At 36.5% G+C, this 23,988-nt stretch overlaps 1 protein-coding gene across 1 annotated transcript; it reads right to left on the bottom strand.

Annotated features, from left to right (window-relative positions):
* Nucleotides 1-254: 254 nt before the first annotated feature.
* On the bottom strand, nucleotides 255-13,790 carry LOC122591890 (G-type lectin S-receptor-like serine/threonine-protein kinase At4g27290). The gene is made up of 9 exons (XM_043764119.1): nucleotides 13,659-13,790; nucleotides 4,243-4,319; nucleotides 2,554-3,668; nucleotides 2,238-2,384; nucleotides 1,675-1,832; nucleotides 1,388-1,598; nucleotides 1,050-1,290; nucleotides 803-953; nucleotides 255-713 (listed from the first exon to the last, which is right to left on the bottom strand). The coding sequence occupies exons 1-9, from the start codon at nucleotides 13,788-13,790 to the stop codon at nucleotides 426-428; spliced, it is 2,520 nt and encodes an 839-aa protein (XP_043620054.1). The 3' UTR covers nucleotides 255-425.
* Nucleotides 13,791-23,988: the final 10,198 nt, after the last annotated feature.

Genomic DNA, 23,988 nt, shown 5'->3' with positions numbered 1-23,988 from the left:
ATATACTCTCGTTTATTACAAATGACCATATGGACTGTATTGTAACGTAACAAGATATTCGAGGCATACAAGCAACGGTCTTAACAATTACATAAAATGTATGAAAGAAAGTATGTATTTTAACGCATAGTGATTAGTAAATGAGCAAAAGGAATCATATGGAGTTGTGGACCGAATATCAATATGATTTGATCACTACAAATACTACAATCCAAGCTGCTATAACAAGGCAAGCAAAGTTGTTACAATGAGTTAAATACACGGATGGTTCTTGTGGTTTGGTCGTATAACAATAAAGATCATTTGGAATTTGTATGGATATCTAGTTTCAAATTCTGGAAAACCACATGCTTCAGCTAGTCGAAATTAGTTGCTACTAAAAAAATGTTGGGGCTATATGTATATTTGACATTAACATGTGCTTTCTATCGAGCAAATAATTGTGTTATCATGTATTCATCAGCCGATGACACGGACTGAAGTTCGCCATGCCTTTCTCCTGTGTAAAAGGCAGGTTGTTTAGGTTCAGGCAAAACGCCCTCACTGATCAGCATCAGAATCACCGACATCATAGTTGGTCTATCTTCTACATGATGTTGTACACATAATAGCCCAACATGTATTGATCGCAATACTTCAGATACGATGCATGAGTCACGCACAGACGCACTCGTGAGTTCAATTGACCTGTTTTCTTTGTAGAGTCTCCATGCCTAAATATCATGATATAAGTAACACACATACACAAAGACAATAGTTTGGTTTTTAAATCTACTACAGTATATCAGTTATATGTACGTACATGTCCAAGAAGGTTGTCACTGTGATCTTGGTGAGAGAATCCCGTGTTTTTTTTACCACTCACTATCTCCAATACCAAAACACCAAAGCTAAATACATCTGACTTTGTGGAGAATTTCCCATGTACTGCATACTCTGGAGAAATGTAACCGCTGCAGCAAAGTTGCATATGGGGTTTTGGTTTATTTTTTCATTATAGAGAATTAACTGCAAAATTAATCTAATAAACGATGGTTTCAGAATCTTACTATGTTCCCACAATTTTTTTCGTTTTGGTCAAAGTAGTATCAGACCCGAAAAACTTTCTAGCAAGACCAAAGTCAGAGATCTTTGGGTTCATGTCAGCATCTAACAGAATATTGCCTGCTTTGAGATCTCTATGAATAATTTGGAGGCGGGAATCTTGATGTAGATATAGAATAGCTCGAGCCATCCCATGGATAATTTGAAACCGGCGAGGCCAGTCAAGCATTGAACTTCTGGTTTCATCTGATCCCAAAAAGAACTACTGCTTGGTTAAGCATATAATACCACAAGTGTGAAAGTATAAATGTGAAATCATAGAGAGAGAGATTGAGAGCTATACCAAACAGAAATGAGTCCAAGCTTTTGTTAACCATGTATTCATAAATCAAAATCATTTCATTTTCATGAATGCAATATCCGAGAATCTTAACAAGATTTCGGTGCTGAAGTTTGGCAATACACATGATTTCATTCTTGAATTCATCATGCCCTTGCTTGGATGATTCAGAGAGCCTTTTCACAGCTACCTCTCGTCCTCCTTCCAACACACCCTGAGATTTATATGAAACTTTTGATTATTCATGATACTGATAGTTGTTGCTTTTTCTAACATGGCTAATAAGTTACCTTGTAAACAAGACCAAAGCCACCTTCTCCAATCTTGTTATTGATACTAAAGTTATCAGTAGCCTTTGCTATTTCATACAGGCTCAAAAAGGGCAAGTCATCATCAGTATCTTCCATCTGAACACTGCTATTCTTTTTATCATATGCATTCCAGATTCCTACAATACAAGTATACAACATGTCAATTTTTTCTTCATTAAGTTATAGTCGGTTTTTCAGTGTTGTAAAACTCACTCCACAATCCTGAGTAATCATTGCTCGCTAAAAGGCTGAATCAGCCAAAGTATAGGTTTGGTCAAAATTCAAACATTCTTGGTCGAAACTCGGCCTAAACTTGGTGTTACCTCGGTCAAACTTGATCAAAAACTCGGCTATATTCAGTTTGAAGTATTTAAATAACTTTCGAATTTTATATTCAAATACTCCTATCCAAGTACAGTACTCCCCACCTAGGCCGATAATCACTACTATGTAGCCGACCCTCTGAAGTACCACCAACTGTGTTTTACAACCTTGATTACTATTGATTCATTTCTAGAAGCATTAAAACTAAATTTTGTTACCTCTTTGTTTCACGTAAGGTCTTTTTTTCTTCTTATAAGCATACGCGACTGCAAGCAACACTAACAGCACAGCTGAGGCAATTGAGAGCAATACTACTGCAAGCACTTTTTTCTTCCTCTTGTAGCTAAATTGCGATATATTATTTCCTTCCAATAACGAGGAGTCATGAAATTCAGTATGACTTCTCTACAAATGGATAGATGTTAAACTAACTAAAAAATTAACGTAAACTGACTCAGAAATGAGAAAACAAGAGAGATCTAAAGCTCTAATAGACTGAGATAGGAAAATAATGTCAGATTAAAAGGGGAGTACCTGCAAATTCAGAGGCGGCCAATCTTATGTAAAGATTGTGCTTTACATCATATTCTCTTATGTCCATAAGCTCATCAAACCACAACAAACACCCACTTCCTCTAATATCTAAATTTGCATAAGCTGTACAATTGCATTTTCTTCTACAAGCCATCTCGCATTCACCTAAGGTCATGCTCACATTGTACCATGAATGTCGTGTGTCTGGAAGTTTCACTCCTGATATTTTCTGGAAGCCATCTCCACTTGCACAATCTAAAGGTTTTTTTCGTTGACATCCGTCTGACCAATCTGATGCTTCCCACTCATCTGGAAATCTTGGTTCAAAGCCTCTCAAACAGCTACAAAGACCACGCCTATTAATGTTATTGCTTCCATAAGGACCGCATACTGCATAACGATTAAAATTGTCTACTCCAACATCAGTATACACAACCCACTGTTGCCGTCTCTCTATCCATTGCAGTTGCAGTAACTTGCCGTCCCATGTCAGTTGATATATGCGTTGAATAGCTGAAGTTTTAAGTTCAAATCTATAATATATTTTCTCCTGATTAACAACAAAATCCATTGTGTAAAATGGATTTGGAGTGTCACTAGGAAGGCCACTATTTCCGAGACCATTCCATGGTCCAATTCTCCATCGCAAATCCTTACCTTTCCTCCCAAACGTTTGTGGATATCCATTTGTGTCTACCCAATATACATATTGGCCCGGAGAAGGATCATCAGGGCTCTTCCAAGATGTCATGGACCACTCTAACCCTGTTATTAAATCCTTTCCAAGTCTCATTCCTGCTATAAACTTGTCACCCATATAATCAAAACTCTGCCAAATTGGGTAGTTTTGATTATTATTGGCACTACTATAATCCAGAAGAACAAGATTTCCAATGTCCATAATCCGAGCAACTGGATTATTGATTGCCAACAATGATGTCGAATTGGATGACCAGATTTTAGTGTTTCCACCATCTGCCAAAATAATCAGGTTTCCTTCATGACTGAGTATCAACATGCCTGTTTTATCAGCAATCGGCGTCTCCCGGTTTGCAACCCATATGGGAGTACAAACTGATATCTTGTTATACCATATCCCCAAGTACCGATACTTGCTGATTCAGGGCTTCCTATTCCTTTCTGGGGAGAGGCAGTGAATACAGCTTGTCACATTCTGAATCGGGTTTTGACTATTAAACGGTTTAAGAAGACTAGTTATGAACTGTTGCACAACAAAAAGCCCAATTTACAGAATGTTGAGCCTTTCGGTGTTCCGTGCACTTTTCTTAAAACTCTTCCTCAAGGGAAATTTGAACCTAAATCTGAGGAGGGTTTCTTTCTGGGTTATGTTCCGAGTACACCGATTAGGCGTGTGTACAATCAGAAGACTGGCAAAGTAGATCTTGGTACAAATGTCGTAATTGTCAGTCATAAGCCTGCTGTACACCTTGGTCCTGCTAATAATTTTGATTATGATGGTGTTTTCACTTCTTTTCGTGGTCCTGTTTCTTTTGCAGGTGTTCCAACAGTGGAGGATGTCGTTACTCTTCATGATCCTCTGGATGGTGGACCGGTTTCTGGTTCTTCTTCTGTTTACTCACCAATAGTTGAGCCTACCTCTGAATCTGGAGAATCTAGTGGGACAAAAGTAGCAGATTCAACCTTAGAGCCTGCTCCTATAGTTCCTACCGATCCTTTGCATGTTCCTCTACCTGATTCTCCTTTCTATGATACTGATGACACAGAAGGTGAGACTCAGGAGGAGCCTAAAACTCCAGATTATAAAACTCCAGAGCAACATGTGCAGATGAATTTGGGAGATGATCTTTCTGTCGATAAGGTTCCTCAAACCAGAGTCAACAAGGATCATCCGGTCAAGCAAATCATTGGTGATGCTTTTGCCTCTGTTCGCACGAGGAATCAATCTAAGAAACCGTCGTGTATGTTTGCTGAAGTTAAGGATACTGGGGCAATTACTTGGTACTTGTATTACTGCTTTATCTCTCAGGTTGAGCCTAAGAATGTTGGAATGGCTCTTAAGGAACCGTCATGGGTTGAGGCGATGCAAGAAGAATTGGCTCAGTTTCGAAAGCTTGAGGTATGGAAGTTAGTTGACTTACCTCCGGGTGAATCTCCTTTAACAACGCGTTGGGTTTTTCGTTGTAAACGAGATGACAGAGGTGTAGTCACTCGAAATAAGGCTCGATTAGTGGTTAGAGGATTTGAGAAACAAGAAGGTTTTGATTACGATGAGACATTTGCACCTGTAGCTAGACTTGAAGCTATTCGATTATTTCTCGCATATGCTAGTTATAAAGGTATTAAGGTGTATCAGATTGATGTAAAGAGTGCCTTCTTGTATGGAGATATTAAAGAAGAAGTGTATGTAGAACAACCTGCCGGGTTTGAGGATCCAAACTTTCCTAATAAAGTATATCGTCTCGATAAGGCTTTATATGGTTTACATCAGGCTCCTCGATCGTGGTATGAAAAATTGTCAACACATTTGAAGGAAAGTGGTTTTACCAGAGGTTCTATAGACAGCACATTGTTTATTAAATGGAAAGGGACGGACTACTTGCTTGTACAGGTTTATGTCGATGACATCATTTTTGGTTCATCTGATGACAAAATGTGCAAGGAATTTGAACAGAGCATGAAGGCTAAGTTTGAGATGAGTGCTATGGGGGAATTAACCTTCTTCCTTGGACTACAGGTGGATCAACTGAAAGATGGCTTCTTTATACATCAGACCAAGTATGTCAAAGATTTGCTTACTCGGTTTCGCATGTCTGATGCTAAGGATGCTGTTACTCCCATTAAAACTAATCATGGGTTGTGTCCTGATAAGCCTAATGATCCATCCGTCGATGCCACTCAATATCGAGCTATCATTGGATCCTTGATGTATCTGACAGCCTCACGTCCAGATATTACCTTTGCTGTTTCTATGTGTGCTAGATATCAGGCTAATCCGAAAGAGTCTCACTTGAAAGCTGCAAAAAGAATCATTCGTTATGTGAAAGCCAAGCCTCGTCTAGGTCTTTGGTATCCCATGTATGGTTCTTTTGACTTTGTAGCTTATACTGATTCGGATTATGGTGGTGACAACTCGGATAGGAAATCAACGTCAGGTGGATGTCAGCTTTTAGGGGGGAGAATTGTATCGTGGCAGTGCAAAAAGCAGACATCTGTTGCACAGTCATCCTGTGAAGCAGAGTACATTGCTGCTGGATATTGCTGTTCTCAGGTGCTTTGGATACAGCAACAATTGCGCGATTATGGTATGAATATCTCTAATACTCCTACTTGTATTGATAATAAGTTTGCCATAGATATTACCAAGAATCCGAAAAACTTTAAAGTCACCAAGCACATAGATATAAAGTATCATTTCATACGTGACTGTTTTGAGAAAAAGCTTATTCATTTAGAAAAGGTTATTACTGATGATAATCTTGCTGATCTATACACTAAAGCTTTTGATGGACCTCGTCTTGAGTTGTTATTTCAACTCAATGGTATGAAGAATGCCGAGTAGTTTCTCTCAAAGAACTTAAAGTTATTTTTTGTGTGTCTTTGTAGTGTAAGTCGTACATAGATAGAGTCATAAAAAAAAAAATATACAAAAAGAGTTGTCTTAGTATAAGTTTGTATATATCTAGTGTCAGAAAAATACAAAAACATTGAAAAATAGAAAATCCAAAAAATATGAATAAAGTAAGGTTACTGCGCTAAATGATGAGAAGTGACGATACTTTAGCTTTTAAGCCTGCTTAATCGTAATATAACTGATTAGATCTGTGATTACAATTTGGGATATATCGGTAGACACAAAGTGCCAAGGTTTCCTTCAATTTGAACTTAAATTATATAATGTTCTTGTGGGAAACATATTCAGATATATGGCTGAGATTGCTTGCTTTTCAGTAATGAATTGATCTAGTCCTTAAATTTTGTGAAAGATCTAGCATTACTATAAGATTTGTTCAATGAATAGGCAAGAACCTCTATCAATCATGAGCATAAAAGTAAATGTGATATTGTTATGCAAATCAATTAAATGCAAATTAAGGGGCTAATGTGGTCTTTGAGATTCGGACAAGTATGTCCTCGGGGTATCTTTGAATACTTAGCCTACCTAAAGCTTCCAACTTGGGATAGGTTGTCGGAAAGTTCGCTACATGGATCTCATAGAAAATCATGGGTTCCTTATAAATCATGAAATGCAGAAGCAAATATGTGAAATCACAAAGTAATTCAATTCAGTTATCCACAAAGTGTCTCATGATTGGTTAAGGATGTTCTTGAATATATTGAATATATATATTTTTTTATCTTAGTGCTTGTATCGATTACGAAAGTATATCTGAATGTGGGTTACATAAGTTCGCAAACTATTCAAATGGCATATTAGGCTACTCGGGTTACATGATGACTGTCCTTGGCCAGGGTATGTCGAAAGTGTCATAACTCAAAGGAAACTAGATATACCGAGTGTTTAAGAGGACAAACATACCGGTAATCGCTATTGGGTCACGGTTCATAACGTATAATAAGAGAATTATTTCTCACCCGCAGGCTTTTGTAACATGCTAACCTGATCTAATCAGCAGTAATCACGCTTAATGTGAATAATGTATAAAGTCTGGTTAATTAGAACTTAGATTAGTTTATTATTCTGCAATTTTTACTCTGTGTTATTTTTCTTTTTAATTGAGTCAAAATAGTATTTTTATAAGTTCTTATTGCACGAGAGATCCTATTCAAATTCTGAGTATATGTTTTGCTGAATTCCTTCATGTGAATTTTTAATGAGGTTGTGTAGATTGTTTACAAAGAAGATTTTCTAATATGGACATTAATTTGTTTAAAGTTTAGAAAATGATCTTTTCAAGTGTAATGTGAAATGTCAAAGTCATTTGAAATCTCATGATTTTCACTTGTCACCAAATTATTAATCGGGTTTGTTTAAATTTGTGTGGTGACATTTTAGGGTTTGACAAGAAATGACCTCCTTGATCTGTTGTTAGATTTTTAGTTATTTCATATTTGTTAACCCTGATTGAGTGTGATTGTAACTTGAATTTTCTGCATTATACTGTTTGTTCTCAATGCGTTGATGAGTTCTGTGGTAAGTGTGCAGTGTTCAGGTTAAGAAGATAACGTTGGAATGCTGATTTCTGTTACTACATTGTTATTTACACGGATGATATCATGATGATTAAGATCCTTGATGTGTAGTGATAATATTTGTGATGCAGATTTGAGCATGTGAAGGCTGAATACATGAACTGGTTTTATTTTTGGAATAATTATTTATTTATGATTCATGTATTTAATGAAAATAATCAAATTTGACATTAGTTTCTTTTGAATTTCATGTAGTGATTTATGACAACCTTTGGATATTTTCCTAAGTTCTTCAGTGAATTTGTGTTGGATTGTTCATTGTTAGTTTTGTAGACGGCATCTAGTATGGGACTTAAGTGTTTCAAGATGGTTTGTTGTCATGAATATCTATGATCCAAGGAAGTTCTCGGTGTCATAATCAAATTGTTAATGAGGTTCATATTTAAATTGATTATTTTCAGGTTTGTTTATGGATAGCGTTTAAACCATGGGTTTTCATTCAAGATTATAATGTTCGGTTATCTACTTACATTATGATTATGAATTTGGGTGCTAAGCACGTTTTTAGTACAAGGCATGAACAGGTTGCTTTCTAACGAGTTTTTGCTATGTACAGATTGTGATAAAGGGTTGTGTTTTGGAAGATTGCTTGGATGAAAATCTGAAAATTTTCAGAAACTTGCTGAAATCTGGAATATTTTCTGATTTGTTCTTACGAAGATAACCGCTATCTACGTTCGAAACAATTTTGTTCAAACGAAGAATATCTTCGTTTGGCTAACTTCGTTTGTGAAGTTAAGCCCGACCCATTGTGGCCCATTGTTATTTCACTATATAAACGGGTTTTTCTTCGTTGTTACTTCATCAAACGACAATTACTTTTATTTTCAAGCAAAACCCTAAAACCCAAACTCTTTTCCTTTTTCTCACTTTAATTCGTTTTCTTGATTCGTTGTGCCAACTGTGATCTAAGTAAGTGTTTGATGTTGTTTTCTTTCACAAAAAACGATTTAGGTTTTCCATGTATCTTCGATTTGATTTGTTCTGATTATGTTTATAAATTCTTGTAATCATTCACCTGGTTTACTCAAACGAATTTAGACTTGTGTGAACGAATTTAGACTTTAGCTCAAAACGAATTTAGATGTGTGCACATGGACTTAGATTTTGAATTGAACGAATTTAACTTGGCTAGAAATGAAGTTACCTTTAGATGATGCCTTACGAACTTAGACCTAAGTTGATAAGGAACGAACTTAGCTAAGTTTAACACCCTTCGGTTTATTCAAACGAACTTAGACTTCGTTTATAAGTTACGAACTTAGAAGATAAGTTTTATAACTTACGAACTTGCATGTACAGTTTAGTCTTTACGAACTTAAACTTCGTTAGGTGTAAATTTAGATTTAATTCTTAAGATCTATTTTCGTTTAGTTATTGTTTACGAATTTAGCTTCTATCTTCGTTCTGTCTACTTAACGAATTTATTGGTTATCTTCGTTCAGACTTATTTTGTGAAATTAAGGATTAGGGTTTTTCAAATTAGGGTTTTTCAATTCTGCAATCCATTTATCGTGATTATTTATATTTGTTTCGATATTGTGATTGGTTTTGCAGAAATGGCTCTCGCTCCTCGTCAATTTGTGAAAAAGCATAATCTTGCACTGAATCTCAATCCCGATCAGCACAATTGCGAGCATTTTCATGAAATGTTCAACTACATTGCTCGCTCGAGATTATCTTTTGTTTTTTGTGATTCGCCAAGACTGGTTAGGCAATATATTGATTCTTTCTGGTCCACTGCTCATGAAGTCGTGGTTGAAGGACAGAGTTTTGTACGTGCTACTGTTCAAGGCACAACTTTTGATTTCAATGCTGAATTGCTCCGCACTATTTTGCATCTAGGAGCAGAACCAGACGTCGAAGAAGAGGAAGACGTTGAGATGACTTACGAGTTCGCGCTTCTTCTTCGTTGCTTTCAAAGGATGGGATTTGTCGGACAGGTCAAGCTTCCTTTCAACAAAAGTGGGTTTCAAGGACGATGGCGTTATCTAGCATATGCATTGCTCGTCTGTTTGAGCAATCGCAAGGCTGGATTTGATCAACTGTCTGCTCAGATTGCATCGCAGATGGTTGCTTTGGTATATAATCGACCTTATCCTTTCTCCAGATATTTTTATCAAGAGTTTATTGATCAGATTAACGCTAGGGGGAGAAAGCGATTTCTTTTGTATCCTCGCTTTGTGATGGCTATAGTTAGACATTTTTGTCCGGACTTAGAATATGACCAAGGTCCTCGCTACGTTCTTCATGCTTGGCCTTCGCGTCTTTTTGCTGATCTTGAAGCCAATACGAGTAATGTGGCTGGTCTCCATGATCCACCACTTTTTGGTCACCTGATTAATCCAAACTATCGATCTCGTCTTGAGAATGATATGTTTGTGGATGATGTTGATGCCGATTCTGATTCTGATTCTTCTGAGAGTTCTGTTGATGGTTCTGATGATGATTCAGGGGATGAGTCTGCTGGTTCGGATGATGGAAATGATGGAGATGATATTGATAGTTCCGACGGTTCTGCTGCTACAAATGCGACAGACACAGATGATTCTGCTGCTGCTGAACGTCGAACTAAGATGATTCATGATGTCGCGGCTGCTTCTGAAAGTGATCATTCGCATCAGTCGTTTGATCAAGAGGGTGTTGCGTTTCATAGAGAGCGTAGAAGCAAGACTTGTCATGCCATTCCTGCTCTTTCAGATTCAGCTAACTCCACTCCTGCTGCTGCTGCTGAGATTGATCCTGATGTTGCAGCTCAGCATGATTCTGAATTACGTGAGATTTTTGAGGATATGGAAGATCCTGTAAACAGAGCACGTTCGGTTAGTCCAGCGAAGAGGCAAGGGAGTATTGATCTTCAATATACCAGAATTAAGCGTCGACGTGTTGTTGAAGCTTCTTCTGTAGCAATGCCTGATCCTCCAAGACCGACTGCTGCTGTTGCTCCTGTTCTTGGTCGTCGTGTTGATCTTTTGGAGACCAGAGTTCGCACTTTGGAGTCTGATCTCACTGATACTCGTGCTGCCTTAACCTTTTTGATCAACTGGGTCAAGAATCAAGGGGGAGAAGTTCCTGAAGAGGTCTGCAGATTGTCAGCGGTTCAACCAAGACGTCAGAATGACGATGATGATGCTGATAATGCTGGTGAAAGGAATGTTTCTCGCCCAGTTGAAGATAGAGGAAAGGGTGCAGCGATCGAGGGGGAGACAGGAGGTGATACTTCTCAGCAAGGTGCTTCTGGTTCTGGTGCTGGTCCTTCTGGTGCTTCTCGTGATTCAGGTTTCTAATTTTGTCTATGATAAAGATTATTAGATAGAATGTATAATTGATTGTGTGTAATAAGTTATGACATTTTATGTAATGAAAATGTAATTTATCTTATTTCAATACAAGTACATTTCATCTTTATTATAATTATCATGATTATTCTTTCTATTCTGGTGTTCATTTTGTGTAAATTTAAATAGATGATTCAGATTATACAGATTTATTCTTTGATGGTGATGACCTCGAGGAAGGCGAATTTGTCCCTGAACCAAATCTAGATATATTCAAGAAGCCTTATGGGTTTGATGAAGTATGGGACTCAATTCCTGAAGATCCGTTGATTGAAGAGAATAGAGTGTTGGATCAGAAGAGATCAGATGTTAGGGAAAGAATGCTTCAAGTTCCATTCAGCAGCCTAACTCAAGTTCTACATTTTGTTGTGTATGCTAAGAATGGTGATGTGTCGATTCCATCTGACTATGAGATTAATGTGACAAGACCATTCAATTCAAATGATTTTCCAGTTCCTCTCAGAGATGATGATTCATTACATATTGTTGATCGACGTGTTCCCGAGAAAAGAGTGAATGATTGGATAGTACATAGGGAAACGTGGAAACCGAATTTGTATTGGACTCATATCTCAGATAAAGATGCTGCAGAGTACAAGACAATCATCTGGAGTTGGTTTTATGATGATGAATTGAAGCTTTTTGTGCTTAAAAGACCAGGAGGTTGTCAGTACTTAGCGTGGTGTGAGAGACATTTCAGAAGTTTATGTGAAGAAGATTTACATGAGCTTGGAAATAACTGGATTATCAATCCAAGCGATGATGGCTTAGCTGATGTTGTTGGTAAGAATCTCAGAAAAGATTTCTGGTTAAGGAAGAACATGAAAGATTCTGATAAACCACAGTTTAAGATTGAGCCAAGATCGAAGAAAAGAGTGGTTAAGCCAGATAAAACAGTTGAGTTTGTTCAACATGATATTAAGTGCATGATCAAGGTCCCTGCCAAGAAATGGGCACAAGATGTCTTGGACAAGATGGATAATTGGGAAATTGATCGAAATTCTGGTGAAGCCAAGATGTATGCAGATTCAAAGAAGAAGATTTTGTTGAGAAGAGTTTATGATCCGATGCAGCTGGTGAACTTCTCAAGAAATGATCTGAGAAAGTTGTACGATACAGAGTGTTCGTTTTTGCCATTTTGGAAGCATGAAGAAAGTAGATATCGTAAGATACTTCAGCTCTGCTTACATGAAGATATTCATGCAAATAGCAAAAGATTGTTGTTTGATGAATGATCAGATTTTGAAGATCTAGAAATCGAAGGTGCTGCTGTCAAGGGGGAGTTTGTTGATGCACGTTGATGTGACAACAGCAACTTAGATTTGATATGTCGTTTAGATTGAGATATTATGTTAATTTATGTCGTATCTATATATGTAATTGATAGATTATGAAATTTATGTTTTGGTAATGATTGATTACATATTTTGGTGTTATATATATGTGTTATGTATGATGTTTGTTGTGTGATATACAAGTACAAACATAATATGTGTTAGGATTCCTTAAGATGAAATACTTAGGAATATAACTATGTCTTATACCTAACGAAGATAAGGTATATCTTCGTAAGAGGAAAACGAAGATAAACTTCGTTTGGTACAAACGAAGATTAACTTCGTTACATGGGCTGGGCAGCTAAGTTCGTAAGAACAAAGCCCAGCAAGCCCAGTTCGACCTGAAACATATATATACGAATGAATACCCTAAAATAAGTAACACATTCGACATACACGTACACCAGACACCTAAGTTCGTTCTATACCTTATAGAAACGAATATAGCATAATACGGCTGATTATTTACTTGATAATTAGCGATATACCAGTTTACTAATCAAACTAGTTATCTCGTGAGGATTCCGCACTCACGACATAATCATAAACGATCTCGAGAGCGATCTGTAGCTATCGAGGGACTCACACTTTACCCGCCTTGTTATGACTTGACCCCTTTGTATTTGTAAGATATGGTTTGAAATTGCGATGTTGACTGTGGATTTGATTGAGAATTGAACGAAACAATAATGTTTTGCCTCGTTATAATTGGATTGGTATGTTGATTAGAATGATTTGATTATATATGAACTGAAACTGTGTAATTAGTTAGAATGTGAATAAGATGCTGATAACATAGTTTATTACCATGACAATATCCCCGTAGAAATACGTGTTCATGTAATGACTCGGGATAACCTAAGCTAGATTGTTGTTATGTGACAATTAATTGTGAATGCTTGTGTGGGAATTGTGAGGGTTGACTTGGAAATTCAACACGTGTGTTCGCGGAAAGATGGATAGACCATGGGAAAACGAACATGAACTATAGGCTCCAAGGCGAGTAAGAGAAACCGATTGATCAAGGAAATCAAAGAAGTAGAGGTGGTCGTGGAGGTCGTGGTAATCGTGAAGGTCGTGAGAGAATCGAGTGGATTAATTATCAAAAAAAGTGTTCCGTCAATCGTCATGCCTTCCTTTGAATGTCGTTCCAATCAATGCTCGAAATCCCCCGATGGCCCAAGGTACTTGTTATGTGTGTGGTAGTCATGAGCACCACCGAAATGAGTGCCCCAACCTTATCGGTCAACAACAAGCTCAACGACAACTTACTCCCCATGGAAGAACTTTTACAGTGATTGCGGTCGAAACTCGTGTTGATCCTAAACGTCGTTGCAAATACTTTCCTTCTCAACAATCGATACGCCATCGTATTATTCGACTCTGGTGCCGATTTTAGCTTTATTACCAATGATTCGTGCCTTTGATTGATACTGGTCTTATTCCGTTGTCGCATTACTTTGAACTTGAAATGGTAAATGGTGGGTTAACGAAAACTGACCAAGTTGTCCGTGCTTGTACGTTAGAATTGTAGAATCACCCGTTTCTCATAGACCTAGTTCTTTCCAATATCGGTAGTTTTGACGTGATTGTGAGAGTAGATTGGACGTCGGCAATGAACGCGGTTATATATCGCGGTAGTAGGGTAGTGAGGAATTCTGTTAGAAAATGGTGAAGATTTAGTGTTTCAAAGCAAGAGGACCCCTTCCGAATGTGAATCGATTAGAATTGGTGATCCATTTGATCAACTCCATTGTGCTCGCTTCTTTTCCAATATTGATTCGCGGTTGAGTTACCACCAATTTCGTGTCCATGAAGATAATATTCCCAAGATGGCCTTTCGAACACGTTATGAACGCTTTAAATTCGCAGTTATGCCTTTTGGGTTGACCAATGCATCGACGGTGTTCATGGACTTGATGAACCCGGTGTGTCGACTCTACTTGGATAAGTTTGCCATCTTCTTCATTGATGACATCCTTGTCTTTTCTAAGATGAAAGAAGATCATTCGAAATGTTGGAGGAAAGTTTTAGAGTTGCCCCGGGAAGAGAAAATTGTATGCCAAGTTATCCAAGTGTGAATGTTAGCTCGAGGTGGTTCACTTTCTTGGTCACGTAGTAAGCAAGGAAGGAATTCATGTAGACCCAAGTGGAATTGAAACGGTGAAAAAAATTGGAGACGACATTACACGATCCATTAAGGGCTTTTGAAGATTGCCCCTCTAACTTTGTTGACTCAACGAGAAAGACGTTTGGTCGGGGTGAGAAGCTAGAACAAGCCCTACAATTGTTGAAAGACATGTGGTGTGATGCACCAATCTTAAGCTTGGCCGAAGGAACTGATGATTTTGTCGTTTATTGTGATGCATCCAGGCAAAGGTTGTGTTTTGATGTAAAGGGGTAAAGTGATTGCTTATGCTTCTAGACAGTTGAAAGTGCGTGAGAAGAATTACCCGACTCGTGAATCGGAGTTGGGAGCGGTCATGTCTAGCTTGAAATGTTAAAGACATTATTTATATGCACCAAGAGTGTGACCTATACCAATCACGTAAGCCTTCCACACGGTTTTGACCGAAGTGGATTGAACATAATGCAACGGAGATGGCTTCGAAGAACGATTTAATAGAAAAGGCGATGGCGGTTTATACTTGGTTGAATGATTGAGGATCCCCATTTATGCTGTGATTCAGATGCAACTGATGAATGAAGCTCACAAGTCGGACGACTAGTTTCACGCGGAGTCCAAAGAGATGTATTTTGACCTAAGAGACTCGTGTTGGTGGCCGGGAATAAAGAAAGACATTACAAGATACATTAGTGAATGCAACACGTGTTTGCAAGTAAAAAGCCGATCACGAGGAACCACCCGATGTACTAGTTCAGTCAATAACACCGGAGTGTAAATGGGAACGAATTGATATGAACTTCATCACGAAGTTACCTAGATCGAGTTATGGTCGGGACACCTTTTGGGTGATAATTGACCGGGTGACTAAGTCGGCTCGTTTCTTAGCCATCCGAGAAGATGATAATTTTGACACCATGGCACGTTGTATCTCATAGAAGTAGTATCCAGACTTGTAGTGCCAATTTCCGTCAAAACCAACCGGGATACCCGATTACTTTAAAGTTTTGGAAGGCGTTCCAAAGGGAGATGGGTACTCGACTTCATGTGAGTACGACGTTCCATCCGCGAACCGATGGTCAAAGAGAAAGAGCGATTCAAACGCTTGATGATACGTTAAGATGTTGTGCCATCAAAGCCTGGTGGCAAATGTGGACATGCATTTTACCGTTAGACGAGTTATGCTACAATAATAGTCATCATGCTAGTATCCAATAGCTCCATTTAAAGCTTTTCATGGAAGAAGATGTAGGCCACCGTTAGCTTGGACGGGAGTTGGTGAAAGTCAACTCAATGGGCCCGAAATTTGTTATTTGAACGGCAAAGGTGATCTCACAAATCAAAGTTAAGTTGAGAGTAGCCTGAGAATGACGATTGAATTATGCTAACGTGAGACGAACACCCCTCGAATCCGGAAGTGGGCGATTTTGTGATGTTGAACGTGTCCCCGTAGAAAGGGGCGTCCGTTTTGTGAAACGTAGTAGATTGGGTCCAAGGATTATTGGACCATTTAACAAAATTTAGAACGTTTTGGCCCGGTAGCGTATTGTTTGGAGCCCTCCTCAATACTTGAGTGGAGTTCATAATATCATTCATATTTGTAATCTTTGGAAGCGTTTGCCGAATCCAACACTTCATGTGTCTCTTTGAGAAATCCGTGTTGATAAAATGTTAAAGGTTGTAAGAGAGCCGATAGAAATTGATGTGACTAATTTATACCCATTACCCACATCATTATTGGCCATTTTAGTAGATGTTTTAAGTCGTTTTTGTATGCATTTGGCGCGTTTATGGTGTTTGTTAGTGTTTTCAGGTTCTGAACAGGTTACGCGTTCATTTGGTACATTTTTCGGTTGATTATTGGCCAGGAAATACGTTATGGTAATGAAAGTCGATTTAAATGGACGAGGCGGCAGAGCTTAGCAAGTAATCGAGACCGAAACAAGTTGGTCCTGTACAAGCTGTGGACTGCGCCGCAGTCCTGATCCACGGAAATAAATGGAAAAACCCCCACTGCGCCGCAGTCTGTTGAAGAAGAAAAGAGGCCGTGGAATCATACTGCGCCGCAGTGGTGATCACACGAACCACTGCGCCGCAGTCAGCCGAAGTCAAAGTCGACCAACACCTCACTGCGCCACAGTGAGGAGAAGTCAAGCCCCACTGCGCCGCAGTGGGTGCACGGGAGAACACATCCTGACTTGTTTCTGCATCAGATTTTGAAGGGGTATAAATATAAACCCTAGGCACGAATTTCAAGGCATTCAAACTCTTTCTAGGAGCTGCTCTATCGGGATTCTTCCATCTCCAATCAAGTGTTTCACTTAGGCGGATTCATCGAAGATATTACGGGCAACCATCTAGATCGTATCTACATTATTGTCTTGCAATTTATTTTCTTCAAACAATTGGTACATCATGTTTCTTTTCTATTTCATTGATTATTTTGAATTGATCATGAGTGGCTAACTGTTTAATCATCCACCTTGATGAAACGAGACGGATAATGTGATTGCTATATTTTTAATTCAAAAGGGTTTATTTAATTATCTTTGTTCCGTGATCTTGATGATTTTAATTCTTTTCAATTAATTAACTTCGATATTGGTTGCATATGATTCTTCGTTGGTGGTACCAGTTGAATGTGTATGTGATTTGAATGTGTATGTGATTTTAAAACGGTTACTTGTCTATAAGTAATTATCACTAGTTCATGGTATGATAGTGAATATCATTTTAAGAAGAGATTAAATTTATCAACGTGATTAATATCGGTTGGTGGTACCACGTTATTGTCACATAGGTTCAATTGATAATTTGAGAGTCAATAAAACTGATTATTAGGAGGATTGTCTTGGTCTTGGTGGTACCGGCTTGGGTAATTCGAATAGTAGTTAGGTGATTCGATAATTGTTCACGGTTGGTGGTACCACGTGAGTAGTGTAATCTTGTCACAACTATCTTTTAAACTCTAGAGAATTTGTTCTTCATCAAATGCAATCACATTTGAAGTCAAGGGAAGTCAAGGTGGATGACTTTTAATTACATTGTCTGAACTTGTCTTTTAAATTTATGCAATCATCTTGCAAATCAATTTATTTAATTGTCAAGTGGAATTTCAAAGCAACACCTGTATTCCAAACCATTTTGCAAGCAACTAATCATTTCACAGTCCCTGAGAATGAACTCAGACTTACCTCTTAACTATATTACAAACGATCGGGTCCATTGCCCTTGAGTGCGTAGTAGTGAGTTCTTTGGTAGTTTTAGTTTATAAATTTAAAGCTCGATTTTGCACATCAAAAATCTTAAATCTGGAAGCTAAAAATCTAGAGAATACTTGGTATACAAATGTTGAGATGCGATGTAAAGTTAGGCGTGAACCCGAATTTGCAGGGGAACGAGAACATTCGATAAAAGCCTGAGTATCCCCAATTATTTAACGAGTCTAGGTAGAATTGAATTTCAGGACGAAATTCCTTTAACGGGGGAATGATGTAACATTCACGACTTTTGACCTATGTTGACTTGTAACAAAACGAAATTTAAGGTATGATTAAATGATAAATTCTGGAACGTTTTGACATGTTTTAATGTAACGTTGAGTTAGATTGTGTATACGGTTTTGTTTTAGCGTTTGAATGAATAACGAATAGCTATTCATCGAAGTTAGCGGAGCGGGAGCCATATTTGGACCTCTATAGGCCGGCCCCCAACTCCCTTCCCCCCCATTCCTTCCCCTTTTCATTTCTTTCTTCTTTATCCTCTCCAAAAGTGAACACCAAAACACCTCTCCCTTCCCTCTAAATTCTTGGATTTTTCTATTATTGTTTGGGCTAGATTAGTGATAAATACTTCATCATCATCATCAACTAAACATCATGTCAAAGGATCAAACCTCTAAGCGCAAGAAATCTCCATCTTTGGGTCAAATTCAGATTTAAGGGCTTTTGGAAGATTTGGTAAGTGAAACCTAATTTAATTTCTCCATTTGATGTCATTAAACATGTTTCCTAGTCAAATCTTATGGGTTCTTGCTTGATTCCGGGTCAAAAACGGATTTGGGTCGATTTAGGGTTTCATTAGGGTTTTGGTTGAATTTGAGGTGAATCCGGATTTGTATGATGTTATGAATCGAATCTATGATAGGGGTTTTGTTTGTTTATGTCAAATGATGTTGGTTTGTGCTTCAAAACATGTCTTGAACCTTCCTTGGTCGACTATGGGGTCAAAATGGGTGTTTTTAGGTCGTTTATGGTGATGAGCTGCTGCTGTTGGGTGCAGATTCTTCTCACTGCGGCGCAGTGGGAAGGGTCAGACCCCACTGCGGCGCAGTGGCATATTTCTGGTCACACGTCAATTTCAAACGCTTATAACTTTTGATCCGTAAGTCCGTTTTAGGCGTATGACCTATCGTTGGAATCGTGAGAGAGTCTAATTTATCATGGTATAATCCTTATAGCTTGAATCCAATGCCATTTTCAAAAATGATGTGATAAAGTGCCCTTGTTCATATTCGGTTGAACCAATAAGACACTTTAGGGTTGTGACGTAACCGAGTTAAGTCCCAATTGTCCTCTAAGGTTGATTTGCTTTTCTAAAACCTACTTAGGGTTTGACACGTGATTTGTAATGTATATGTTTATAGGTGGTACACGCTAAGCGATTGTTGGACGTTATAACTCGATTATAACTTGTACATAGCTTGCACGTCTAAGGCTAAGGTGAGTTTCGTAAACCCTCCCTACTCAATTGAGATTCGGGCTGAAAAAGTGTACGTGCTTGTTATTGTTGTTTAATCGATTGATTGATTGTTTGATTAACGTATTGACTTGTTGCTCGGTTAATTATGCTTCCATTTATGAATACTTGTTGTGGTTTGGGTAGTTGTACATACATGGAAGACGGTTATACTTTCAATGAATAGGAGATGTTGTGGGAAGGCTGCGGGTGACCCTATATATAAGCATCAATGATTCATTGAAATTAGAATCGTAAGAAGTGTATGTGCATGGTGTTGTTGATTGATGGAAAACGTTTTGATAAGGATCGGGACATAGGATCTCGCATGATAACATTTCCCCTCTTAACGTATTATAGATTTGTGATGGTGATAACGATTAAGTCCATGTTGATGGCATAACGATAAGCCCACGATTTGTGGCATAACTTTGTTGTTAACGGTATTGTTTAACATGTATATTGAATATGAATGCTTAGTTGTAACGTAACGTTGATATTACGCATTTGAAATATATGTAAGTTGTGCTGTGATATTACGCATTTGAAATATATGTAAGTCGGGCCTGGAACGTATTTTACGCATTTGAAATATATGTAAGTCGTGCCTGGAACGTAGTTTACGCATTTGAAATATATGTAAGTCGTGCCTGAAACGTATTATACGCATTGTTTATCATGTAAGTCGTGTTGGTTTATCGCGCATTATTTATTATGTAAGTCGTGCCATTATAACTATAACTGAACGTAAACGTTGACCTGTATTGATTTGTGATAACGTGAAACCTTTTAGGGTTTCCTTGGAACGTGATTAAGTACTCTAATCCTCGTATATCGTTGACGGTTGTTATCCCGACACACTTATTTCCTGTTACTTGTCCCTACGAACTCACCAATTTTATGTTGACCCGTTTTAGTACACTTTTCAGGTGAACAGGTTAGCTTAAAGATGTATTGGATGATTGATTGCTTGATTATGCTAGAATTGGATATGGACTTGGACTTCTTGGATCCGTGATTCATTATTCCCGATTTGGGGTTTATGCTTAGATGTGACCCGGTTACTTGCACTACTGAATGGTTCGTATGGATTTACTTGATCCTTTTATGCATTTAGTTTTATTCTACATAATTTCCATGTCGTGTTGTGCTTTTCTTGTGATACCCCATGATTCCGCCTTGTTGGGGTGTTACAAATTTTGCCCCTTGATTTTTCCACATGTCATTATCTCATGCTTAGGAGAATTATTATGCTATTTAGTTAGGAAGATTAATCATTTTCCCGTTATTGCTAATTTTAAAACATTGATCTAAGGAACATTTTAATTAGACCTTTTAGTTTCAATATTAAAGCTAAAGCTTATATCACCCAAACAAAGTTTTTAATGTTATAATAGCTTTTAATTCAAAACGAAAAACTAAAGCTTCTTAAAAGCTCTTGCTAAACATAACAAATGACTTTTGATTTAATTTAAAAACGAGGAACGGTTTTCATAATTTAGAGTGATGCACGATTTATGGTTTAACATGTACCTAAAAGGTAATACCGTCTCATATTAAATGTCTAATTTTAACTGGTTAAATCTTATTTTTAAAATTTTTATAGTAGATATCTTTGTTTGTATTTTATAGTAGTCGATGAAAATTATATCAATAAAAAATATATTTAAAGCTCAATCCCTTCATATATTTTTATATAAAATGTTTTATAATACAAACAAAATATTTTACGGTCAAAGTTGAAAGCATAAGACTTGACAAGTTAAAATTAAACATTTAGGTGGTGTTTGTTGTTGCGTTTTCAAAATGGATTATGTGTTTTGAAAAAGCGTGTATGTATTTTTTTTCCTTCCGAAACTGCGTTTTCATAGCAAGTAATCATTTTTTTCATGTAAACACTTTTTTAGATTGTTTGTCTTTTACTAACATAATACTAATCAAATAATAAATTAGCCAAAATACTTTTTTTGTCCCTGTAGTTTTTTGAATAAACATTTTTCATCCTCGCCGTTAACTTTTGACTAAAATCGTCCCCGCTGTTATAACTTTGCCGTTAACCCCCTCACATGCAAGTCACGTGAGGGACATTTTCATATTTTCATAGAGTTAAGTGCAAAAATAGTCCCTGTGGTTTATCGTTTTTGCATTTTTCGTCCTTGTCATTAACAAATCCAGGAAAAATTTTCAAAAAAAAAAACAAAAATTACCGTACTAATGTAATCCAAACAAAACAAAAACCTATATATCTACATTTGAGGACCTGCTCAATCACTTTCAAATGCAAACATGCACATACAATGTTTTAAATACCGGTAGTATTACTTGTGATATCGGTATCGAAGGGTAACCTGGTACAACTATTTCTGATATTTTCGGTATTACCGTTCCGGTACTTCCGGTATACACATTTTTTGTTTTTTGATTTTTTTAAAAATTTAATTTTATAATACTTTAATGTTATTTTTTGTAATTTGTGAACTTTTTAATATTTTGTTATAAAGTACCTATTTTGTTTTTTTAGTGAATTGTAATTATATTTGGACTATTTTCGTTAAACTATACGTTTTATAACTTTTTTAAAAAAATAAAATAAAATAAATTAAATTAATTGTACCGGCTGGTATTAAATTAGATCCTTATATGTAGTGTATATATAGGTTTTTTATTTGAGTTTGTTTTGGTTTTTGATTAAATTTTTGTTTGAAAGTTTGTTAAATACAAGGATGAAAAATGCAAAAACGACAAACTATAAGGACGAATTTTGCACTTAACCAAAGCGACAAATGGGTGAAAAGACATATATGCCCCTAACGTGCAAGGCACGTGAGGGGGTTAACGGATCCAAGGACGAAATACAAACCACAGGAACGATTTTAGCCAAATGTTAACAGTGAGGATGTAAAGTGTTTATTCGAACAACCACATGGACAAAAAAGTATTTTGGCCTGATAAATTCAAAACATAATTTCAAACACTCTATGTTGAACATGAATAAAAAAATTGTGTCTTTTGTATTAAAAGCTTATCTTTAATATTTTATAGTAAATATACGATTATTTAGCGTGGATTTAGAAATCTTGTTTCTAGAAAGAGCATTTCGTTTGACCAAAAATAATTATATTATTAAATTTACTTAATATCTTTTATGGAAATGCTAAATATAGCCTTAGGGGTAAGGGCTGTATTTAACGTGCATAAAACAACTTGTACCTTCCATATTAAAAGCTCATCCTCTGATTTTCATGGTAAATGTACAAATAATTTATGTACCTTAAACACAGCCCTAAAGGCTGTATTTAGCAAACCCCTACATTTTAATTAATTATATATGGATTGGATCATGATTTATCTATTTAAATTGAATCATTAATATCCGATACAATCCATATCAATCCATTGAAAGACCTTAGCATGTCATAAGTTTAATCTCGGATCGAAATTGAGGTCAGATCATGGATATTGCTTGTTTCTTAATATTTTTAATGTTTTGCTAAACAAAATTTTTAAGGTTCTAACGAAGTTATATTAAATAGTTGTATACTCCATCCGTCCCGTTAGAAGTGTCCTATTTTGAATATTCAAAGTCTTTATGTATAAATTTTGACCTTATATATATTTTTTAGTGTTATATAAAACTTGATGAAAAGTTATACCATTGAAAACATTTCAAAAACACAATCAAATCATATAAGTTTCATCAAGTATTATCTTATACAAACAAAATTATATATGGTCAAAGTTGGATATATTAGACTTTAAAAATTCAAAACGTGACCCTTCTAATGGGACGGAAGGAGTATTAAATAATTGTATATTTACTATAAAATCTTAAAGATAAGCTTTTAATACAAAAGACACAATTTTTCTATTCATGTTCAACATAGCCTTAAGAGTTACAATTAGCTTTACTTTTATAATTATTGTAAGGGATAAGTATTCTGAATGTAACAAACTTTGAACGAATGTATATAGTATGAAATAATTAAAGTTGTGTTTGTTGTATGTAATCATTTTTAAATTATGTGTATTGTATGTAAGGTAATATATCCGACCAATAAAAACTAACTAGTGGTAGCTATATATGGTTGACACATATGAATCCTTAGCAGATTTCAAAAGGGATGCTGGATTGAATAAATATGTCGTTGTCCGGTATCAGTTGGATTTGTATTTTGGTGCTGTTTTACTCAAACTATTGGTACATGCATTACCTTAAAATCATAATGGACTCATGTTTGGTTTGCGCGCAGTACGGTTGTCGTTTTTAGTTTATACAAATCTTATGCATATATTAAATGTAGTTCAACTCACAAGTTGAACCTAAATGTAACGTCATTTTGTATTTGAACCTTCAACTGTTTGACTTGGTTAGCCGTTGATCTTCGTAATAGAAACCAAAGCTATTGTATCTTTATTTACTTCTATAATGAATTAATATTTCTTTCTATATCAAAGTTATTGTTATATGAAAAGTTGACATATATATTAATTGCCTAAACAGACCAAGATTTGAGTAGTCAAAAGTCAAGCTCAATATTTTTGAAACATTTGGAAAGTTTTAAAGTGCCTACATAATTAAATTAGAAGATATCATAAAATCTACTCTATCTAGCTATGCCACTATACTATATGTATAAGTAATCATCAACACATATAAAATATTACATATAATTTTATATAGTTTATTAGGTTTTTAACCCGCACG

Source organism: Erigeron canadensis, chromosome 1 (assembly GCF_010389155.1).
Source record: "Erigeron canadensis isolate Cc75 chromosome 1, C_canadensis_v1, whole genome shotgun sequence".
Lineage (NCBI taxonomy): Eukaryota > Viridiplantae > Streptophyta > Magnoliopsida > Asterales > Asteraceae > Erigeron > Erigeron canadensis.
The sequence above is the reverse complement of the archived record's forward strand: the minus strand, read 5'-3'. Positions and strand labels throughout refer to the sequence as shown.

What these genes read in the sequence shown, in the direction of transcription:
- LOC122591890 (XM_043764119.1), bottom strand. Translation starts at nt 13,790, where the DNA reads ATGGCGTATCGATTGTTGAGAAGGAAAGTATTTGCAACGACGTTTAGG. An exon ending in GAGGAACATGCAAAGGATCG is followed by an intron (nt 3,669 to 4,242) that starts GTAGGAACTATA and finishes GCCCTGAATCAG; the next exon opens with CAAGTATCGGTACTTGGGGA. An exon ending in ACCTTACGTGAAACAAAGAG is followed by an intron (nt 1,833 to 2,237) that starts GTAACAAAATTT and finishes CTTGTATTGTAG; the next exon opens with GAATCTGGAATGCATATGAT.